At 32.3% G+C, this 24792-nt stretch overlaps 1 protein-coding gene across 2 annotated transcripts in view; it reads right to left on the minus strand.

The window, feature by feature from the left end:
* mesh (sushi domain containing 2 mesh) overlaps positions 1-24792 on the minus strand; it is a 117223-nt gene that overhangs the window by 61372 nt on the left and 31059 nt on the right. For both annotated transcript variants that reach the window (XM_081737698.1, XM_081737697.1), the window contains exons 6-11: positions 22452-22563; positions 19108-19253; positions 11140-11333; positions 9060-9208; positions 5307-5588; positions 2892-3024 (exon numbers count right to left, since the gene is read on the minus strand). In XM_081737698.1, coding sequence (XP_081593824.1) covers positions 2892-3024; positions 5307-5588; positions 9060-9208; positions 11140-11333; positions 19108-19253; positions 22452-22563 — 1016 coding nt within the window. The remainder of the gene's footprint in view (positions 1-2891; positions 3025-5306; positions 5589-9059; positions 9209-11139; positions 11334-19107; positions 19254-22451; positions 22564-24792) is intronic.

Raw genomic sequence — 24792 nt, forward strand, 5'->3', positions numbered from 1 at the left:
AGTGGAGTGATTAAAGTGGGAGGAAACGGAAGAACCCCGAGAAAACCCACGTATATAGTATTTGTCCACAACAAAATTCACTTGGAGCGAACTGGGTTCGAACCAGAGACCTCACGAACCAGAAGTGAAGGCTCTACCACTGAGCCATCAAGGTCCCAATGTTATGTTAATAAGAGAACACAAAGCTAAAATATAAATATGCAAGCTCCTTCTTTTGGAAACCATTCTCGAACCAAACTTGTCTCTGATTCAGTACCAAGTTAAGAGAAATATCTTTTAATTTTTATTAAGGTTTAATTATTGATTACAGAGTTTGTAGAATGTGTTATACAGATATGAACTTTATTTACATATATAAATATGTAATATTTGGGCACTGTAAAATTTTGTTTATTTATTTATTATCTTTGGTGTAGATAATTGATAATTGTAAATCTACACCAGAATCGCCACTTAGAGAATTAATTGTATATATGTAATTCTTACATTAACTCAAATAAGTAACAACTGATTTCATATAAATATATTAAATTTTATTTATGTATTAAGAAATGGTTTTAGACAAAATTAATTCTAAAACTTTGCCACTTAAAAATTTCTGCATAAAAAAGAAACTACTGTAATAGGACATCTTTTTAACTCTCTCTTATAAAACTGACATTTTTCTATTAGTTTTAGAAGTGTTGCTAAATTGTTAAATAATTTAATTCCCGTCAATATGAAAAAACATTTGCTGCAAAACTAATGAAACATAATTCATATCAATGTCTAAGAGCTATAGAGTGCGGTAAATAAGTGTATACACATTTTCTTTTTCAGATTTCATTATGTCTATTTTCTAAGTATGGTTTAATAAACAATAATAATAGACAACCTTTGAAACACATGCAATAGATAATACATTCAATTAATTAAAAAGTCACTTACATGATCGTCTTTGAGAAATATTGTTAATTATACGCAAACGTTCCTTTTGACTCTTAAATATTATTTAGGTTATAATAAAAGTGGATATTGAGAAAAGCTGAAATATCCAAGCTGGAAGCATTTGAAATATAATGTTGGCGTAGAATGCTGCGCATATCATGGACGAAAGGAAAAGGAATGAAAACGTACTAAAGGAAGCTAAGGAAGAACGACAGATCATGAAGCTAATAGGAAAAAGAAGATACAGCATGCTTGGCCATCTCATTCGGCACTCCGATTAGATCACTGTGCTGATAGAGGGAAAGGTAGAAGGAAAACCAGGAAGAGGAAGACCAAGGATAGAGTATCTGGGTGCAGTTGCAAAATTTTATCAAAGTATAAGACAACTCTTCTAAGGGAGAGAAAAGTTTTAAATTTCCCTGTTGCCCACAACCTATGATTGAGGTGAGAAAGAAGAAGAAGATTAAAGTACCCCCCTCCCTAAAAAGAATTCTATATTGAGCCAGAGACGGAAGTTGTGGAAAATAAACTTTAATGAAATTTTCTTTATATATTTGTTAAATGTGTGAGCAAATAAAGCTTTGAAATGGGAGAAATATGTTCATGAACTTAATATGTTGTCCTTTTTGACTCTTAAATATTATTTAGGTTAGATCAGAAGTACCCTCCAGAAGAATTCTTTATTGGACCAGAGACTAATTGTGCAAAATAAACTTAAATTAAAGCTTTTTTATATATATTTGTTAGGTGTGTGGGAGAATAAAGATGTGAAATTAGAGAAAGATATTCATGCCGCAATACCTCGTCTCGTGTCTATTGTATGTTTAGAGTTTTAAGAAATAAATATATGAAATATATAAAAGAGAACGTACAATTTTTTGTCCGCTCATCACGCTAATACGGCTGAACCAATTTCTTTCATTTTTGGGTGGTTATTAGGATTTGGACCCTAGATGGTTTTTATCATATCACTTTAATTTTTAATTACCAGTGTCTTGAGATAATTGACCATTCAGGTGTCCATAACGTACAAATCCTTTGTTATTAGTTCATCATAGGTAAAAATAAACGTATTTATATGCAACCCGCATGACCGTGTCACTCGGCGGGTTAACATAAATGACAGGCGATATAGAGCGGAAAATAGCTTGAATCTTCTGTTTAAAATTTTTTAATTGATTTGCTTATTTTTACAGACACTTTTACAATATGCCAGCACCGGGATGACCGCAGCGAAGCGGGGCGGGTTAACATAAATGACAGGCGATATAATGTTAAGATTTACTGCAATCTTCTATGGTTTTTATCATATCACTTGAAAGCGAAAAAGTAAAAATTATCTAAGTAACAAAGTTTATTGCGTTCCGGGGTGACCGCAGCGAAGCGGGGTGAACGCTGCTAGTATGAAATAACATATTGAATTCATAAATATATTTCTTCCATTTGGCATCTTTAACTACTCACACACCTAACAAATTTATTTTCGCTCATAATGCGAAAATTTTCACTATACCTAGTGTAAATTAGGACTTATAGTAACATATTAGAGTTTCCTCGTAGCTATATTGATTGGATACGCATCTTTGGCGCTGGAGACCCGGTTTCGACTCCCGGCGGGCGCTCATGTGGTTCGGATCCATGTTAAGCTCTATCCCCTTGTTTCATATATCTTTGCTGCTTAAAGAAGGCTAAACTCAAATCAAATCAAAATCAAAAGTAATATATTAGATATCGTATGAAGCTTTCTAATTTCAATGTAACGTACTTAATGAAAACGATTCTTTAAAAAAAAATGGTTAGTGGGTACTTAAAGATGAAAGATGGATAAATATCTTGTAATTTGCTTTCTTATGAACAAATTTATCACAGATTAAAGATAAGAATAATATATACAAAAGTTTCAACCCTTTAGATGATAATAATTGAATCAAACAAAATAGTAAATAAATAAGCAAAACAGTTACCTTGTTGGCTTCGTTCCATGGTAGAAGTCCCAAATTATGAGATCTTGCTGGTCTGGATCCCCATTGTTGATCATACGTCATCATCAAGTAGTTATTTTTATCATAGCAACACTGTTGATCAGAACCATCAAAACTACAATTTTAAAGAAACAAATAGTAAAATTAACTCATGTATGGAGATATGTCATTGCAGTGGATTCAGAATGGAATTGCAGTCGTAAAAGCAGTTTCAAAATAGTGAAAAATACATGTATTTTTCATTATAAGTAAAAATATGTACATCAATTATTATTACCAAAACGAAACGTTATAGCAGAAGTAAAACGTAATTTACCATTATTGAATTGAAGTTATTGAATTTACACATCTCAATCGGATTGCGATAATCCACTTCTGAATTTTTATTAAATTTCCAACCTGTTAACTTTATATTACTATTTTTTTATTATGTTGTTGTTGTTCTTGTGCAATAAAATAATGACATTTCCCAAGATGTTAGAAAACTTGAAGAAGGACTGTGAAGAATATGGGATTAAAATACATGTTAGAAAGACAAAATCAATGGTGATTGGAACGAAGTGGTGGGGGAGAAAATAGAACAGGTCACTAATTTTCAATACCTGGGTAGTAACATCATTAATGATACGAAATGTGAACGTGAAATTAAAGCAAGGATAGGAATAGCGAAAGAAGCTTTTAGGAGGAAGAAAATGCTATTTTGTGGGACTTTGAATAAAGATCTGAGAAAAAGACTCATAAAATGTTTCGTGTAGAGTATTGTACTGCATGGGTCAGAAATATGAACAATACGCAAAAATGATGAGAAACGAATGGAAGCTTTCTAAATGTGGGTGTGGAGAAGAATGGAGTGAATTAGTTGGATTGAGCGGAAAATGAATGAGAGGGTGTTGAAAAAAGGTGGAGGAGAAAAGAACAATTTTATATATTACTAAGAAGAGGAAGAGAAACTGGTTAGGACATTAAGAAGGAACGGTATCATGAGGGACATGCTAGAGAGTGTGGTGGCAGGAAAGAGAGGGAGGGGCGAAGGGGACTACAATTAATGGACGATATCGAAACAGAGAAATCGTACGTGAAGACGAAGAGCTTAACGGAAGACCGTGGAGAATGAAAGCTTCTCAGCTCCGACAAGTGACCTGCCAATAATGGCAGAATACCTATGATAATGACCATTAGCAAGCGACATATATATATTGAAATTATGATTTTTTTCTTATCTCAGCTACTATTAAAGTTAACAGTATGTGATTTTGAAAATGCGTTAGACAAATAATGAAGTATATTTTCAAATGATTTCGTCTGCTCCAGTGACAATATTTCCACATGAGAATCAACAAGAGGTTAGAAAAACGGAAATTTTAGAGGGAAGTTCTAGAATTTCTCTCCGTTACTTACATGGGGTATAAGTCTCTGATCACCACAACGTAGTTAACAAGCCGAGATTCTAAACTCAACTTCCATCTACATGACTCTGTAAATATTCATAGTGTAGAATTTTGTGCTGAAGTTGACTGTTGATATTTCAACATAGCTAACAATAAAACCTTTGTTTATAAGTTTGCGTTTTGAAATTCCCTGAATTCTGTTTATTTGAATTATTGCCCTTTCATATGTTAGTAACCTTACTTGTAATATCCTGTTAAAATACCCCAAGTAATCTATATATTGATATGCTAGAAAAGTTTATATGTTTGTGGCTAATCTTTTCGACAGTGAGTTCATGGAAACCACAGGCTCTAGAAAGATGCTGTTTTCACTGATCGATTGCAAATTTTGTGTAGATTGTTCAGTTCTGATTGAATATTTAAAAAATGGCCTTATTTCTTTATTATATGTTTTAGGGACATACTGGAAGTATTGAAATAAAAAATCTTCATATTCTACGAGTTATACATCCAAACACCACATATTTATATACGGGGTTAGTATATCTCTCAGGCGTTTGTTTCATAGCCAAATGGTAATGAGAAACGAGGATAATCATTTTTCCAGTCTAAGATGAATCTTTATTGTTTGGAGTGTTTTGCCCATTGAACACCATATATCACTGACATTATAATTAATTGTGTGTGTAACGTATTTGCTTATTACATACTGAATACAAGAAAAAAGAAAACACTGATCATACATGAATTAGAAACTCCAACTGGCTTTAGGCTCAGATCTTACTAACGGTGCGAGACATTGAAAAAATAATCGAAAAAAAATTCCCTTTTATGATACCCCTTGCCGATTTTTATCAAGACGTCTTTTACTTGTGTCTCTAAAGGGGCATGTACGGATGTTGTGAGAAATGACAAGGAGATTCATGCTCATATGTGAATGATGCGCTGTGTAGAGAGCGCAGGTTCAGCTAGTATTTTATTAAAATGTAATCCATGATAATATACTTACGAAGGAATGCCTAGTCTAACGCAGTGCAGAGCTCCCTTATGATAGATACAGGAAGGATTGGCATCTCTATCGCAATGTTGATCAGGAACAAATCTACCTTTATCGGACAAAGCTTGTTCTAATGTGCACGGACACATTGGCAAGTCTGCAGCGAAGTTTTTCAAGTAACGATCGTCTCTTATCCATCGATTACAACGTATCCTCGCCCAGTCTTTTCCATCTTGTCTTTCCCATTGAGGAGCAAAGTACCAGCCCAATGGGATTGGTCGACTCCAAATGACCCTGAAACAGGAATGTCATACAAAACTTTACAAGAGCAAATTAAACTTAACTTTTATCTTGTTAAAAGACGAAAAATTTCAAACATAACGAAATTATTTGCAGTATTCACGGTGACATTTGCCTAAGAATTTATTCATGGCCAATAGATTTTTTTCTTAAGTTGAAAAATTTCACTTCTTTACCGTTGACCGACTTTTACCCCAAACCATTACAACTAATACTTAACTCCTAAGAAACATACACTATGTTTTACGATTACATTTCGTTTTCAAAAAATAAAGGTTTACCAATAAAAATATCAGAATTTTAAGAAGCCTAATCACTGTGAAATTAAATTACCGCTAATTTTACAGTCATTATCTGACATCTTAAAATAGATAAAAAATAATTGAAATGTGGAACAAAAACATGCTAGACAATATTATTTTGCATGAGATACCGTTATCACGAGTCACCTAGTAGCTTTCCGCTTGCAGCCATTTAGAAACGCGAAAATAAATGCCGATTTTCTAACTGACTGGAAATCGAAAGCAGATAAGTGAGTCGTGATAACGGTATCTCATGTAAAATAATAATGTTTAGCGAGCACTGGGGACTTCCTTTACTTTGTTCCACTTTCCAATTATTTTTGTATTTATTTGAAGACATCACATAATTACTGGAAAATTAGCGATATTTTAATTTCGCGGTGATGGGGCCTCTTAAAATGTTCATAAATGTAAAAAGTTAATAATTCAAATGACATTGATAATAATTCAACATTAGGGATGATTTCGGTTACCCGATATTCGTTTAAATAACAAAAGTCTAAAGCACTTAGAACATGGTCTATTCTTAGAATTGTATATTGATATAAACTGAATTGTAAAATGCTAAACATATAAGTAACCCTATTTGTAATTAAGTTGCCTTTGCTAATTCATCTAGAAAGAACTACGGCTTTATATCACACGAGTTACTATCCAACATTAAAATGTTGTAATAATAGGAAAAGTAGCATCCTTATATTTAAACCCTTTTTTTAAAAAAAATAATAATAATTTTATGTGGGGAAAGTAAAAGTGCCTCTTGTCGATAGTTGTTTAGATCTTGGTATTATATCCCTACAAATGTTATATCACGTTATAGTATACACGAATCTGAACTCTGAAGCAAACCTGTTAGAATTGGAATAATTAATTATTCGAATATTCGAATAAGGGATTCTTTGAGTATTTGTAATTCAAATAATGATTCGAACAATTCTTCAAATAACATATAATGATTCGAACAATTATTCCAATAAAAAATAATGATTCAAACAGTTATTCTGATAACGAATAAGTACTCGAACAATTATTCAAATAAAAAATAATGATTCGAACAACTATTTTGGTAGCACATAATTATTCGAACAATTATTTAAATAAAAAAGTATTCGAACAACTATTCCAATAACGAATAATTATTTGAACAATTATTCGAATAAAAAATAATGATTCGAACAACTATTCCGATAACGAATAATTATTCGAACAATTATTCAAATAAAAATAATGATTCGAACAACTATTCCGATAACGAATAATTATTCGAACAATTATTCAAATAAAAAATAATGATTCGAACTATTCTGATAACGAATAATTATTCGAACAATTATTCAAATAAAAATAATGATTCGAACAACTATTCTGATAAAGAATAATTATTCGAAAATCATTCAAATGAAACATAATGATTCGAACAACTATTTCGATAACGAATAATTATTCGAACAATTGTTCAAATAACGAATAAAGATTCGAACAACTATTCCGATAACGAATAATTATTCGAATAATTATTTGAATGAAAAATAATGATTCGAACAACTATTCCGATGATGAATAATGATTTGAATAACTATTGTGATTAGAAATACTTATTCGAACAACTATTCCGATAACGAATAATTATTCAAACAATTGTTCAAATAACGAATAATTATTCGAACAATTGTTTAAATAACGAATAATAATTTGAACAACTATTCCGATAACGAATAATTATTCGAACAATTGTTCAAATAACGAATAATGATTCGAACAACTATTCTGGTAACGAATAATTATTCGAATAAAAAATAATGATTCGAACAACTATTCCGATAACAAATAATTATTCGAATAATTATTCAAATAACGAACAATGATTTGAACAATTATTCCGATAACAAATAATTATTCGAACAATTATTCGAATAAAAATAATGATTGAACAACTATTCCGATTAGAAATACTTATTCGAACAACTATTCCGATAACGAATAATGATTTGAATAACTATTCCGATTAGAAATACTTATTCGAACAACTATTCCGAATAACAGCAAAGTAAATTCCAGTATTTAGTTGAATAACGAATATTTGAATAATGTTAACAGTACTACTCTGAAGAGTTCATATTAAATAGAAATGTATATACAGTGAAACCTCTACTAACGAACACCTCCCTTAACGGACATATTTTGTAATCCCAAACACTGTAATAGGAAAAAACATATTGGCAAACCTCTCTAAAGTGGACACTCTCTAGTATGGACACGGACAGTCTTTTCTGTCTTTTATAGGTATTATCTACCTCCGGTAGTAAAAATACATTTTTAGTAATTCATACATGTGTCACCAAGGAAGCACTGTGACAACATTTTGCCTCCTCAACTGTCTGCTCAGCAACCCAGATGAAATGCCTATGTTTAACCACACTCTTATGTCCTTTGCTTGCATCCCACTCCCACCTCAGCTATTTTAGACGCAAAAGTGATTGACAGTTGCCCGCCATTAGGGATGACACGTTATGCTACTGTCCCATTGGAGTCTCTAACCAACCAGAAAGACAAGTTTAGTATTTTTTTGCCCTCAGGTGTATATATATTGTCTCAAAAAGGACACTTCAGGAGTGCAATTACCCCACAAATTAAAGCGCCATACTGAAAACGAAGGAAGTACTGATAAGTGTGTAAAGTGCAGAAAACTATAACATGTTATTTCCATGTTGTGCCTCGAACATAGAGTATTGGATGACAGATGATAATGCAGGTAATATTCGTAAATACGTGATTCATGCAAAAATATTTTTTTTCTAATTGTATATTACCTTGCTCACTAATTTACATAACAAAATACTGAAACCTCTTGAAGGCGGACACCTCTCTATAGCGGACAATTTTTGATTCCCCATGGCTGTCCGCTTTAGAGAGGTTTCACTGTAATTATCTTAAGCGTAGAAGAAATAATTTCATTTAATTCAACATAGAAGCAGTATATGTAAAAAAAAAAAAAAAATGTCACAAATATAGGAGACAAATGGTATAAGATGCTACTTGCTAGAGCAAAAGAAAAATCCTAAAGTTTTAAAAACTGCTCAAAAAGGATCTTCTGAAAAACAACAAACACTTTGAACCTAACAGGTAAAATAAGAGGTAAATAAAAACGGAATTCTTTACTTACGGTGTAACCGTTAGATTGTTACTATAGTGTTGAGGATTAGTGAGATTAATTTGGATAAAACCAAATTCTACATCGCGTGTTGCGTAATTATTTCTGCTTTTGTAAAGATCTGGTCGAATTGTGTATTTCCCTGAATTGGTTAAACTGGCCTATAAAAAAGAAACATTAATTACACATATGTGGGTTGATTGGTAAACAAGATTATCGTATACATTTTTAACTTTATGAATTTATAGGAAAATCAAGCCAGAAAAAAAAAGCACGTAAATGAAAAACTAAGAAATCTGAAGAGAACAAGTACGTATGAAAATATTATTAATTTGGAGTTATGGTACTTGAAAACTTAATAATAATAATAATAATAATAATAATAATATTATTATTATTATTATTATTATTATTATTATTATTATTATTATTATTATTATTATTATTATTATTATTATTATTATTATTATTATAGAAATACCATAACAATTTTGTACGGACATAAAACCAGTTGATAATGCTCCAAGAACATTGCCAGAATGAACTTAAAAAGAAGTAATTTTTGTTATTAACTTGTACATGTTTTATACCAATTGTTCTATATAGTTTATTATTATACTCATTAAACAATTCTTGTAATATTCAATCCATTTATAATTTTCTTGAGTGCTAAATTTTTTCCACATGTTTTGTTTAAGAGTTCTGTTAAAAGTTCTACGATATGTTGTTTTACAAAGACGACAAACATTATAAATGAATTTAGCAAATATGCAAAATATTGCAAAGTATAATAATAATCACAAATATATATATATTATCTTGTATTGATATTTTTTACGATATGCATATTGTGTTGCGTTTAAAACAAAGAAAGGTCCTGAAATTGTAAAAGCAATAACAAAAATTTAAGAAAAATTAAGGTGCCCGTGTTTAATATACCAGATTTAGGTGGTGATTTTTATAATCAACATGTAAAACGGCTGCTTAGTGAATATGAAATTAATCATTATAGTGCTCAAAATGGAGGGCTCAAATTTGAAAAATTCCCAAAATATCATCTCTCTATGACTTACGGTTCCGGAGACTCTATGACTTATGGCTTCTTAAATCTCCCGAAATCGGAACTTTTTTTTTTTGGCCAATAACTTGGGAACGGTAAGAGTGACGCGAAAAATTTCATCACTTCTGTCACATAGTTTTTGATGCTCTATCGAATGGAGGGCTTAAAATTGAAAAATTTTGCAAATAACACACTCACACGCAGACGTAGAGAATTCAGTAACGAACTTTCTAAGTTCGTTGATAACATAGTAATTATTTTATTGTTCCTAAAGTCAATTTAGATGAGCACAAATAATCAATAAGATTTCATTTGAAATATCTTATAAATTGTCTGACGCTGCTTCAGTTATTTCTATTAAAATTTTCTAACTATTTCAATTGAATCGTGTTTATTTTTTATTTATTTTACAATGAGAAATTTAGCTAGTCAAAAGTTTTTTACAAAAATCTTCTCCTTTATCACCTCACGACAAATTAAAAAGTCTTGAATGAACCAGGTGAAAAGGGATGGAATATACCAGTGCATTATTGGTATTGATGAGTGGATAATACATCAAAAAAAATTTGTATTCATATTTGTGCATACATTTCGAAACCAGTGATAAAACCAAGAATGTTATAAAATAGAGGATCTGCCCATATGTATCTTCATAATATTAACAGAATGAAGCCAAAAAAACAAACGTCTGATTGGCTACTCTCGCTTCCGCCATGAATGTTGGCTCAAAGCCTTGCGATCGTATTGCGTGGAGTGAACAGAGTGGGGATGGTGAAACTGTGACGTATGGCTTCACGATTTTGTTGTATAGGTAGATCCACTATTTTATAACATCCTTGGATAAACCAGTGTGCACAGAGAGTTATGCATTTTTGTGCTGACTGGTTCAAATGTAAAAGTATTGTCATTGCAATGCAATGAATCGTATCATATCCAAAGTAAACGAAAATTTTAACGAAAATATATTTCAGAATCATTATTGCTGAAAACGTAAGAATATACAGGATTTATAATCAGGTTAAAAATATTTACCTCAATAATATCGATGTAAAGTAGTTCGGGTCTGATAGTCGTTTCTCTGTATCCCCAAAGCGAGATACGGATTTGAGCATTACCATTAGTTGTTAAGTTATTTCTTTCCCATTGGATCTTTATCTCTTTTGGATAAACTTCGTGGATGTCATTCGTCTCAAAATGGATCCTCTCCGGAGAATTGGCAGGAGATTCTAGAAAATAAAAATAAATCAATGAATCGAAATATTTACTAACACCTTGTAACATTGTACAAAAGACACATTTTAACTATAAAAATCCATTACTTTTTTCTTTTGGTCCTGTATGACAATTGGATTTCAGTTATGTTTCTGTTTCTACTTTCCTCCGAGCATATGTCTAGGAACAAATTAGGATGTGGTGAGTTTTGGATTTGTTGTGATAGAGGAAATGTACAGATTGCGTCACAGAAAATGATACAAAACTTAGTCACGTAGTTTTGCAGGTGCATAGGCAACCCAACTTACAGCATTCTATTAAGAACTCAACTTCACAATTCTATTAAGTGAACTAATAGGAATTTAGAAAGTGAGGCAGATAGTGCGTATAAGTGAGATAATAGAAATTTCCAGGTCTTTTCTTAAAGGTGAAGAAAATGATATACAGGCTAATACATAACTTTATGGTTAGTGAATAACTTAAAGAAAAAATATCAAAAATTTTTGAAGTGAGGCAGATAATGCGTACAAAATTCTATTAAGTGAACTAATGAGAGTTTCCAGGCTTTTTCTTATAGGAGAGGAAAATGATATACAGACTAACACATAACTTTACGGTTAGTGAATAACTTAAAGAAAGAAATATCAAAAAAATTTTAAAGTGAGGCAGATAATTAACAAAGAATTGGTTACTTAACCAATAAATCTTCCCTTGGGGAAATTAGACACTCTTCACGCGTTTCGGAACAAACTGGTTCCATCTTCAGTAGTAAGGTAACAAGGATAAAAACGGATGAGAAAAAAAAAAGGTGTAGGAAAAGGAATACATACCACAGAATAATTAAACATTATGTAAAGGATGCTAAAATACAACCTGCAGATCACTGTGCGAAAGAATGAGAATGGAAATACAGTTCTGCAAATATTTTTGAAAATTCAACACTCATCAGGTTCACGTTCGAGGGTGAACTTCGGCCTAGGATGCTATTTTTTTCATTTTTAGATTTACTGATTACCCGTTCACACAATAAATTTATAACAAAAGTACGGTGTATCGAAAAACTACTACGGCCACTACTTACGTACATCAACATTTAGCCCATCCATTACTGTACAAGGCCAATATTTGGAAAAATTTCTTTCGTAGAGCATTATTAATTTGTTATAGTCCAAATGATCTTAAGGATAAAATACAGTTTTTATACGAAATAGTACAAAAAAGGTATAAATTGCGTACCTTACTAAAGTGGTTTAATCAAACACGCAAATCGGTGCAATCCACTAAAACAGTTATTCCGAAAGAAGCAAAAATATGGATAGGAATTCCTTATTTTCCACAATTATCGACAAAAATTCAACGTATTCTTACAAAGCATAACATATCCCACGAAAAGTTTAGAAAATCATCTTACCGGATTTAAAAGTTATTTTGTTGATCCACTAAATAAGTCAGGTATTTATCGTGTTCAATGCGAATGTGACTTCTCATATGTAGGTCAAACGAAACGCAATATTAACACCCGAATTAAAGGACATATTAGATAATCAAAAAAGGTTACAAGAGGAGGGCATACCGCGATTGACGCTTCACTTAAAACAACATACACAAAATATAAAGCAGGTTAATATAATAGGTTCAGCAAAAGCAAAGAAACAACGGGAGATTAAAGAATCTTTCTTTATTCATAAATATAAACCGACTTTAAATCTGGATATTGGCAACATTGATAGAGTCTGGTTACCTACCTATGACATATATTTTTCGAATCTGACAACAGTGACGTAACATAGACATCGCGCTTCGTTCAATTCAGCTCATTCTTTCACACTGGGCTCTGCTCGTGCTCTTTTAGCGTCCTTCACGTTATATTAATCTATTTTGTGGTATGCATTCCTTTCTCTACACTTTTTTTCCTCTCATCCGTTTTTATCCTTTTTACCTTACCACTGAAGATGAAACTAGCTTGTTCCGAAACGTGTGGAGAGTGTCTAGTTTCCACGGGAGGATTTATTGGTAAGTAACCAATTCTTTGTTAATTTGAATCATCCTCTCATGCGCATTCATAATACTTTTAATGATTCAGATAATATCGACAAAGTTCTACTAAGTTAACTAATAAGAGCTTCCATACCTTTTCTTGTAGACGAGAAAAGTGAATGCTCAATTTACGTCGTTTCAATTACAATAGTACCGGTACTTCATCAAGAATACATATTTTCTATGGAGGTTATTTCGCACGTTACTTCGTCAAAAACACAAAATGTAAATGATATTTTTGACGACATTTTTGTTAAACAGAAGCATGTGCATATCACAAATAAGATATGATAATGTGAGGTAATTTCAACAACTAGTTTCATTAAGTAGTAACTCATGCGAAATAAACGCTGGGAAAAATATGTGTCATTGACGAAGTCACGCATGCAAAATACACACCATAGAAAATATAGCAATATGATAATTTATACCAGTTTATGACAGAAATTATATTCATATATTTTTTATGATTGTTATTTCGTCAAAAATTCATATTTTCCATGGCGACTGTTTCATTAGTGTTGTTTTGCCAACAATATAAAAGATAAATTATACCTTTTTATGCCTAATTTATCAATTTATTTTAACGTATAATTTATTAATCTGAATAGGGCTGGAAATCTAAAGATGACACAGTAGTAAAATGAAACAGACTTGTTAATTTTAGACTTCTAAACTCCTCTTAGTTCTCCCTTTCCAGAGAATGATTACGCCGTTTTTTCTTCATCACTGTTAAAAGTTAAATTCACATGTCTATCCTTTAATACAATTTAAGACCCATAGAAACTTGAACTACCTTTTATTATACTGGTAAATCTCTAAACCGATATTTACCCAAGAGAACTAATAAACATCATCATCATCACTCTAAAAAAGTGTTTGAAAAAGGGCACCAGGAAATAACCAGTTTGTGCCATAAATGCTAAAAAGAATAAAGTTGTGAGTTAGATAATTTCTTCAGTAAGCACTAGGGAGATCAATAATCGTTGATATACCTTTTTTTTATACAATGTAATTCCGTTTTTTTTTTAAAGAAATTGTATTAATGTTTTGTTTTTTTTCCTAGAGAATATGATAAACTTAGTTTTTTCCAATTTAAATCCAATCCATTCTTGGTCATCCATTTATTGATTTCTTGTAAATGATTTTCCACCTGTGGAATTGATCGTTCAATGTTTTTAGAATATGAAGTCAGCAATATGTCATCAGCATAACTAGTAATCTTACTGTTCTGCCAGTTTCTATTTATCAGATCCACTATATAAATATTAAATAATAGAAGGCTTAATTTGCTCCCTTGAAGGAGACCTAATGAGGTATTTCTTGACTCTGAATAAGTATTTCTTACTTTGATGAATACCTGTCTGTTTATTAAAGTATTATGAATAATTCTGATTATTTTACTTGAAATTTTCAATTTATGCATTTTTTCTATTAAAATATCTAAATTCACATGATCATAAGCACCAGTAATATCAAATGAGATAGCCAGAAGATCTCCTCTTTTAAAAAGGTTTTATAAATGTCTAGTGTTAAATTCGTTAATGCATCATACGTAGAGAAGTTCTTTCTAAAACCTGTAATTTGCGAAGAAAATACTTGTGAATATTCTAGGAACCAATTTAATCTATTAAGTATTAAATTTTCAAAAATTTTATATGCGCACGATAACAATGCAATTTGTCGAAAATTATTTGAAGTGACTGAATCTTTGGAGTTCTTTGGAATAGGTAATATCAGTATTTTTTTCAGCTTAAAGGAATATGTCCAGTATTCCATATATGATTGTAATACTCTAATAGAGATTCTAATCCTAAGTAAGGAAGATTTTTATAATGAGAGTACGAGATTTCATCTAGACCAGGCATAGTATTTTTATGGATATTTTTTAGCACCACTTCTAATTCTGCTATTGTAAAGTTTTTATCAAGTTCTTCATTATTGTTGGAAAATAAATATTGTGAAAGAAGACGACGATCATTATACGGTACATGGAGTTAATTTATTATGAAAAAACGGCAACCATTCTAAATTTTGCCAATGGATTTGAATATCCTGATGTCTATGATACAGTTGAATTTTTTTCCAAAAATGCCAAATTTTATAAGATGGTGTACGATCCGAAATGTTATTACAAAATTCTTGCCAACTAGATCTTTTAGTATTTTTTTTTTTTTTTTTTTTTTTTTTTGTTTCAGCTTTTTGTTTTTGATATTGAAAAAAGGATTCAGGAGTATGTGTAGATACAAATTGTTTAAATAATATAATCGTATTATTTACATACTTTTGACAAATATTATTCCACCAGATAGGTCGACGTGTAAATTTTTCCTTTGATTTATTTTTTCTAAAATATTCCTTATGATTCTCATTACGTAAATATGAAACTGTTTTCTTTATGATTTTAAATAAATTATCAGGGTTATTATTTTGTGATAAATGCATTTGAATTGTGTTTTGATATTCTGACCAAGAAATATTTGCAGAGATTTTTTTGTAATTTAGATTTAAAACAATTAATATATGCTTGGTAAGTATTTTCCTTTGTTTTTCCATGTGAAATGTAATGAGTTTTGAAAACAATAGGGAAATGGTCGCTGGAACACGTATGATAGTAAGTTTGCCAATCTGTTTCCAAATAATAAACATTTTTCGTTAACGTAAGATCTGGTGCTGATAAATTATTAAATTGTATTCTGGTAGGTGACCCATTGTTAAGAAATATGTATGATGATTTCAACAATTCTGCAAGAAATTCCCTTCCTCCTGTGGTGGTTTTATTTGATCCCCATATTTCTGAATGGATATTCAAATCGCCACCTATATAATCAAAATTATAAGTAAACAATTGTTTCCAGAAAGACACATCTACATGAATTTTAGGGGGAATATAAAGATTTAGAATTTTTAACTTACCAATCTTGATACTAAGATATTGTATATGCGGGTGTAAATTTTGAAAGTGAACATTTATGGTTTGAAAATTTAAATTATTTTTTACACATATTGCAATTCCTTCATGTGAGTCGTGACGTATTTGATTTAAACATTGATAACCTTTAATTCGTAAAGGTATTTTTGGAGTACACCAAGTTTCTTGTATTAATATGACATCAGGAGTAAAAATACTTATTAAATTTATTAAGTGATGTAATTTACCATAAATACTTTGGGAATTCCATTGTATGAAGATGAGTCTGTCTTTCCTACCTATATCCATTTTTTTAAGCTGTAATAAAGAACATAGGTTGTTAAAGATAATATCAGATGTAGTTTGTATATTATCCCCTTCATTTGATATCATAGCTGAATGAATTATCTTTCTGATCCCTTCTTTTAACTTTTGTTGAGGTTGTGGAGTAACTATTGGTGTTATCATAGATTCTTTATCATTTCCGGAGAATTGTATTAGAGCCGGCACCGGATGCTCTAATTTATGAGGATTCTTTCTATCTATTCCCTTCGAATCTTCAAGGGTGAAGTTTTGGTTTCCAGAACATTCAGGTACCGGAGAAGCCACTTTTCTCCGTAACATGTATGAATTATCTTTATGTGGGAAGAAGTTATCAGCTTTTTTATATGTATTGTCATTTCCATTTGAAGATATTTTTATCTTGTTAAACTCATCATTTGTTGAAGAGATTGAGTTAAATTTTATATTTTTATTATGATATTTCCCCTTGACTAGTTGTGAAGACGATTGAGGAGTGTTCCATGAAAATAATTCCACTTGACTTTTGCGTCTCTTCTCCGGTGGAGAGCTAGGAAGGTCTCTTGTCACATGAATTGTTGGGGTTATTTGTTTCGGAGCAGGAGTTACCAAAGGAAACATATGTTCTATATTAAACAAAGATGCATAAGTTGTATGACTCATATTTGAATTATATTCCTCTGTTGACCGGAGGTTAACTATTGAGTGATCTTGATTAGTATTTGAGTTAATGTTGATTGAATTCATTTTTTTCAAAATAGCATTCGCTTCATTAAAAGATATTTTTTCTTTCGCCATTAATTCCGTAAGTTTACCTTGTCTAATTCTCTCCGGATAATCTTGAAAATCAGCAGGATGATTTCCACTACAATTGATGCAATGAGGAGGGTTGTTACATGTGTCTGACGGATGCGGAGCGCCACATTTTAAATTTTATTTGATCTACAATTATTCTTACGATGTCCGAATTTATTGCAACCTGAGATACATTGTCGAATAGCCGGTATATATGTGTGAACCAAGCGTTTAATATAATATAATTTAACATCATTAGGGAGTTGCTGAGAATCGAATGTCAAAATTACTGCGGAAGTGGGTTGTAGTTCACCCGTTGAAGATCTTTTGTAAATACGTCTAGCTGACGTAACTGTAAAGTCACATTTAATATCATTTAATAAGTCCGATATTTTTATATCTGTTTCTATGCCCTGTATCACTCCCATCGTGTAAATGAGATGATTCGGGATAAATGCTAGCCAGTTATTTTGAGTCAGAATTTCATGATCTAAAAATGAATTGGCTTCCTCGCCCGATCGAAATTTTATTTTCAGTAAGTTCCGACCAATTTTGTCCACACTTTGAATACCTGGAATGTCTGCAAGGTATAATTTTCTGCTAAGTGCCATAATGTCTAATAAACAGTAACCTAACATAATCGCATCACAGACTCAAACTACATAGCAACATTTTTCAACCTTATATCATGAATACAGACCCATTACCAAGTTACCCATATTCTTGAAGTTTACTTCCTAACAATTACAACACAAAGGCCTGGGTATTGACCACAAGTAACAGAAAATGTTTGGAAGTAAACTAAACTTCACATTTCGATTTGCAACGTCACAGAAATTTTCCTTTATATCTAACGTACTGACTATAGGATTTCCTTGAAGCGGTGTTGCTTGAACTTGTGATGTAGTTGGATAAAGAATTTAATGATGGTTTGACAGGAAGAAATTTATAAATTTAAAATACTCCTGAAGTGAAATTGAGACAAGCTAGATAAAGGTTTTGTAGATTTTTGAATACTAATGGCCAAAACATACACTTTTTACGTTGAATACAGTCGTAACAATACATATTTCTGATTTTTTACTGACAATTTCTATTCTTACAGTTATATTTTATTAAGAAGTCTGATAATAGTTTTCTTGTCAATTCGTAAACTTTTTAATTCTTAAGTTTTCGAGAGAAATTACAAAAGACATTTGTTATGTAGTAATCAGTAATCGGATAAAATTGATTATATAGTAATCAGATAAAACTGAAAATCTAATCCTTTAAACAACTGATCAGAACTTTCTTCTGTTGTAAGATTTGTGGAGGGAGTATTTTCGCTCTGGAAGCGTTCTATAGTAATGGTTGTTCTATTAATAAGATTAGATTTTATGAATACATTGATGTAAAGTAAAATAAAAGGATGTTAAGCATAATGTAAAGATACTTAACTGAATTTTAGCGAACTATGTAATAATAATAATAATAATACATGAAAAAGAATATTATAATGTTCAAAGTAAGTAGTTGAGTTGATTTTGAGTTTAACGTTCCTTTTAACAGCGAGGCGATATGAGATGGGACCTACTGATTAACGTGGAACCCGAACCACATGATCTCTCACCGAGAATCGAACCCGGGTCTCCCACGTCAAAATAAGTAAACAATTAGTTAGTATAAGATATGTTTCTTGAGTAAAAAACATGGTGCTAAAACTAATTCAACAAAAAAAAAAAAAAAAAACTAAGCAGAAAACTTACCCACAAAATATTTTCCTTTCCAATCGTACTTGCCGTCACCAATTGCAACTTCAAAATTGACGTATCCTTCAGCCATTAAGAAAGGTTGAATGCAGATAGCTCTGTTTCTGTCGACGACAGCACCATTTACTTCTTCGGTATCAAATCTAATATAATGATAAGAGAGAGAGAGCTTAGATTAGGCTACATCAATATAAATAAAATGTTCAGTATTTTAATTCGTTTTAAAGAGTTTGGTTCACCAAAACCCTTTATATATATTTACTTTGTTCGTCCGTGTGTTAATCTGTCCATCTAGAAAAAAAAAAAAAAAAAATGTGTCCGTCTGTTCAGGAGACAAAATAATCTCAAGAATTATTGTATGGCTTGCCATCAATTTTGACCAGGATATACAGAGTAAAGAGTCAGGAATCCATTTCGTTCAAGGAGGTGATTATCCCACCAGAAGTGATAGAAATCAACCATTTCCGGTTTTAACCTTGACTACTATAGAGCAAAGAAAGAAAAAAAAAAGGTAATAGCGAGAAGTATTTTCTTGCAATTAAGTAATCTGCCCGAGAACACATTCAATCTCCATCCTTAAGTCTCTACTAAAACCGGAAGTGATAAAAATCCATTACAACTTCCGGTTTCAATATTGATCTGTGTACAGCAAAAACGATAAAAGATAGAGAGAAGCGGGATTTCAGAATCCATTTAACATTCTAAGAATAGATACCATCTTTTCTCTTAACCCTCTATTCAAACCTGAATTGTTAGAAATCAACCACTTCCGGTTTTAATGTTGATCGGTAAAAACGATTTCCTACAATCAAATAAGCAACCTAAGGATATATGCCATCTCCACTCTAATCTATCTTCTAAAACCACAAGTGGAGAAATATACTGCCACCACTTACGGTATCAATAGTAATGTAGAAAATATGACGTCATACAAACCAAACTTCTTCACGTGGTGTACATCAGTCACTGTTACTTGTTCAGATTGAAACAGTCATGAAATTTTAGTTCTAACTTCAACATCGAAATCTGAATTTGTTCCTACGTGTTAATTACGTGTTAGAAACAACCAAGACCAGAAGAAGGTGAGGCGAGAGAAAGGGTGGACGGACAGAAAGAAAGAGGAGTACCTTATTTCTTCTCTTTTTTTTTTTTTTTTTTTTTTTGTTTGTTTGTTTGTTCTCAAACTTTTTGAACTGAATTGCACACCGTCAGTTACAACGAAAGTGCAAGGATCCAAAGTTGCATTTTCGGTTCCAAACAATATGGTTGCTACATGAAGAAGATTTAGGCAGGTGTATGATTCACTTTTTTTTTTTAATTTCATGTAATACATTTCCTTGCTTTCCTTACCTTTCATGTATTCCCTTTTATTATTATATTTATAGGTTAACTCGAAACATAATCTAGTTAACTTCTAAATGTAGCATACGTTTGAAACTCACCGGCAATAAATGATGCCAGTAGTTTTGGTGGAAATACCTCATTCCAGACCCATCTACTGGAAATTCTGTATGTAGCACATTCTTTTGGAGCCCACCGGAGACAAATTATGCCGGAAGTATCTCATTCCTGACATATACATTGGAAATTCTACATATAGCACATTTCTGAAGAACCCACCGGAGGTAAATCATGCCGGAAATATCTCATTCCTAACCTATCCATTGGAAATTCTATATACAACATATTTCTTAAGAGCCCATCGGAGACAAATTTGCCGGAAGTACCTTATTCCTGACCCATCTGTCGAAAATTCTACATGTAGCAAATTTCTTTTGAAATGAAATGAAATCTTTAAGTGTTATGTCCAACGGTTATGCCGGCTAGGCTAAAGGAGACGGTGATGATGAGAGATGAATGAAATGGTGGAATGAAGAAGGGAAGGGAGGAAACAGAACCCCGAGAAAACCCACGCACACGGTGTTTGTCTACTACAAATTTCACTTGACGCCAGCTGGGATCGAACCAGAGGTGAACGTTCTACCACTGAGCCACTGCGGGCCTTTCATTTCTTTGGAGCCCACCGGAGATAAATTATGCCGGAAGTATCTCATTCCTGACCTATTCATTGGAAATTCTATATACAGCACATTTCTTTGGAGCCCACAAGAGATAAATTATGCCGGAAGTATCTCATTCCTGACCTATTCATTGGAAATTCTATATACAGCACATTTCTTTGGAGCCCACCAGAGATAAATTATGCCGGAAGTATCTCATTCTGACCTATTCATTGGAAATTCTATATACAGCACATTTCTTTGGAGCCCACCAGAGATAAATTATACCGGAAGTATCTCATTCCTGACCTATTCATTGGAAATTCTATATACAGCACATTTCTTAAGAGCCCACCGGAGGCAAATTATGCCGGAAGTATGCTATGCTTGATCCGTCCATGTATGGGTTAAGATTAACGTATTTCTGCATGGATGAGTCAAACATGACACACTTCCGCCATCATTTCTTTCCGCTGAATTACAAACAAATGCACTGCGTACTGAAGTTACAATTAATGAGTTTTGTGATTGGCTATAACATTATAACGTAAGTCTTGTTTAAATTTCGAAACTTTTAAAAATAAAAGGATGAAGATAAAGGTGAGGGAACGTACCTGAAATAAAAATGAAACATATACCGGCCTCTACTTTCTTTCCCTTACAACCATTTTGTTTCCATATAACTCTAGGAACTGTTCACCTTCGTTCACAGTGGAAGTGACAAAATTGAGTCACCCACTGCGAGCACATAGCTGGTAAGTTCGTTCAACTCAGTTGTAAATCACTAATATTTAAATGCTCTTTGGTCAAGCGGATAACACACGTTTTCTGTGTGTGTGAGGATGGATTCAATACCAACTGGAGGTACCAGCCTCCGATGAAATCCGAATAATGTTTTCCTAATCAAACTTTACCAAGTGTTGGCCAACGGTTGATTTTTGGTAGAACCACCATTTTTCAATGGTTACTAATATGCTGAATGGACATAAAGTCTTAATTAATTAATTACCTATAGTGCACGTCACCCGAAATGGCGTGTAGCATCAGCCAATAAGTTCGCACTGTGCTGTTACTAAATCTTCAGAGAGGAATCTAATCATTGACAATTGTCCACAAATGCGAACAAAATCAATTATGAATGATTAGGTTCATCCCTGAAGGTTTAGTAACAGTGCAATGCGAGCTGATTGACTGATGCCACAAGCCAATTCGGGTGACGCGAACTTTAGTATTAATATGATGTTAGACTGTTACCTAATATAAAGTGTTTATACTTATTTAAGTTTTGTTTTGAAATACATAAATAATGTTGTAATATTTAGTTATAGAATTGTAGCATACCTGCATCTGATCCTTTGATTAGTATCGAAACATGGTCCTGTAATATTAACGACTGTTCCTCCCAACATATTTCCACTTTCAGGAGCGAATACCAACGGAAGGTTAGCACCAGCTAAAACATAAGAACGCAGATCATTAAATAAATGATTCTTTCTCAAGAAAATCCAAAATTAATATTTCTACTAAGATGTGAAAAAACTGTAGCCATTATTATTTTAACAAAGCTTTTAAGTCACTTTTCTAAAAATATTATTAACTGATGTAAGAACTAAATATTTCTAGTTTGCGTAATTTTGGTGTTTATATTGCATAACGTGGGAGTTATGTTTTAATTAAGTATTTTAGGTGAGTTGGATATTATTTAAATTCAGTGGCGTTTTTAGGATTTTGTTTCGGGGGGGGGGCTATGCACAGCACGTGAATAAACACTTATATTTTTTCTTTTGGGTGCCGAAAAATTTTAATGAAGTTGTGCATATAACAAATTTATGCCGGGGGTGGCTTGAGCCCGATAGCTACCCCCTAAATACGCCATTGTTTAAATTGTGTACAAGAGAGCAAATATCGTTATCTATGTAGTACAGCTTCTTTCGAAGCCTTTAGAAGAAAGAAAAGACTATTTTGTGGGACCTTGAATAGAGTTGAGGAAAAGATTCATAAAATGCTTTGTGTGGAGTATTGTGCTGTATGGGGTAGAAATATACACATTACGCAAAAATGATTAACAACGACTGGAAGCTTTCGAAATGTGGGTGTGAAGAAGAATGCAGAGAATTAGCTAGGTCGAGTGGGAAACGAATGAGACGGTGTTAAAAATGGTGAAGGACAAAAGAAGAATTTTAGATATTATTAGGAAGAGGAAGAGAAACTGGTTGGGACATTGCCTAAGAAGAGATTTATCATTAGGGACGTCCTAGAGGGTATGGTGGCGGGAAAGAAAAAGAGGGCGTGAAGAAGACTACAATTAATTAAAGATATCAAAACAGAGAATTCATACGTGAAGAGAAAGAGATTAACAGAAGACCGTGGAGCCTAGGAGCTTCTGAGTTGCATCAAGTCAGGCACGTAGCCAAGGGGGGGGGGGGGTCCGGGGGGTCCGGACCCCCCTTCGAGACGAGAAATGAAAAAATTAGGGAAGGATGAAACATAATGAAATGAGAAAAAGAAGGAGCAGCATTAAAAATAAACTACAGGAAGCTTTTGGTTACTCTTTCTTATGAGGAAATTTGTATTACTTGCAATACATGGTTGCGAGATGAGCGAGATATCCTGGAAGAGTCAGGGAATTTGAAATTTCTAGAAAAATTGCGGAATTCTCAGAATTTCTGCTACTAGTCAGGGAGATTTCAAGCTTCCGAAAGCATAGTGCCGTTGTGTAACAGCGTGTACATTTTTTATCATAATTTTTCGTCATCGCATCCTTGCAATATCAAACATGTTATTTCAAAATAATTTTCTACTGCTCCTTTAACCTGTCATTTGAAACAGACATAGTTGACGGAATAATAAAAACAAAAATATATGTGGAAAGAAAGTTCTGTTAACATTTGATTCAACAGAGAAAGGAACGCAGATATTGCAAACTATTTTACAAGACATTATTGAGTATGTACTTTCTATAATAGTGAATAAGTACTTTTTATAATAGTTGAGGTCATAATGAAAGGAGAATTGTTATATTTGAATAAACAGAGGAAGGGTGTAAATATTGTATAATCTTTTTCAATACGTTTTTTATTATTATTTTACTCGAGATTTCTTCATAGTTTATTAAAATATTTACCAACATATCCTCACAAACCAATATATGTTCATAGTAAAGTAGTTTAGATTGATCGAGCTCCTGGGCCTTCAGAATTTCATGTTACGCCCCCCCCCCCCCCCGTTACGAAATCCTGGCTAATCGAACCAATATATGTTTCAGTAAAATTGTTTAGAATGATCGAGTCCCTAGTGTGATGACCACAGTATTTTATATCACGGACCCCCCCCCCCCTTCACGAAATCCTGGCTACGTGCCTGATCAAGTGATCTGCCAACAATGGCAGAATACCTATGATAATGATGATGATGATGATGATTTTTCTTTCTTTTTACGATACCATATTTCGCGACATCGTGTTTGCTTATTTATGTTGTCCTAATCTCCTGGTTACTTTTTGAACTACTTGTTAATTCATGTTTTCGAGGAAAGAATAACTTCATCACATAACGTCGAAACAGTAGATTTGCATGTCTTTTCAATTTCACTTTTTCTTTCTCTCTGTCTGTCTGTCTGTCTGTCTACCTTTTTAGAATTGATAACTGAATATTGAAAAATTTAAGATGGTCATAAGGTGTC

Source organism: Thermobia domestica, chromosome 14 (assembly GCF_964235325.1).
Source record: "Thermobia domestica chromosome 14, izTheDome1.hap1.1, whole genome shotgun sequence".
In the NCBI taxonomy this organism is placed as follows: Eukaryota; Metazoa; Arthropoda; class Insecta; order Zygentoma; family Lepismatidae; genus Thermobia; species Thermobia domestica.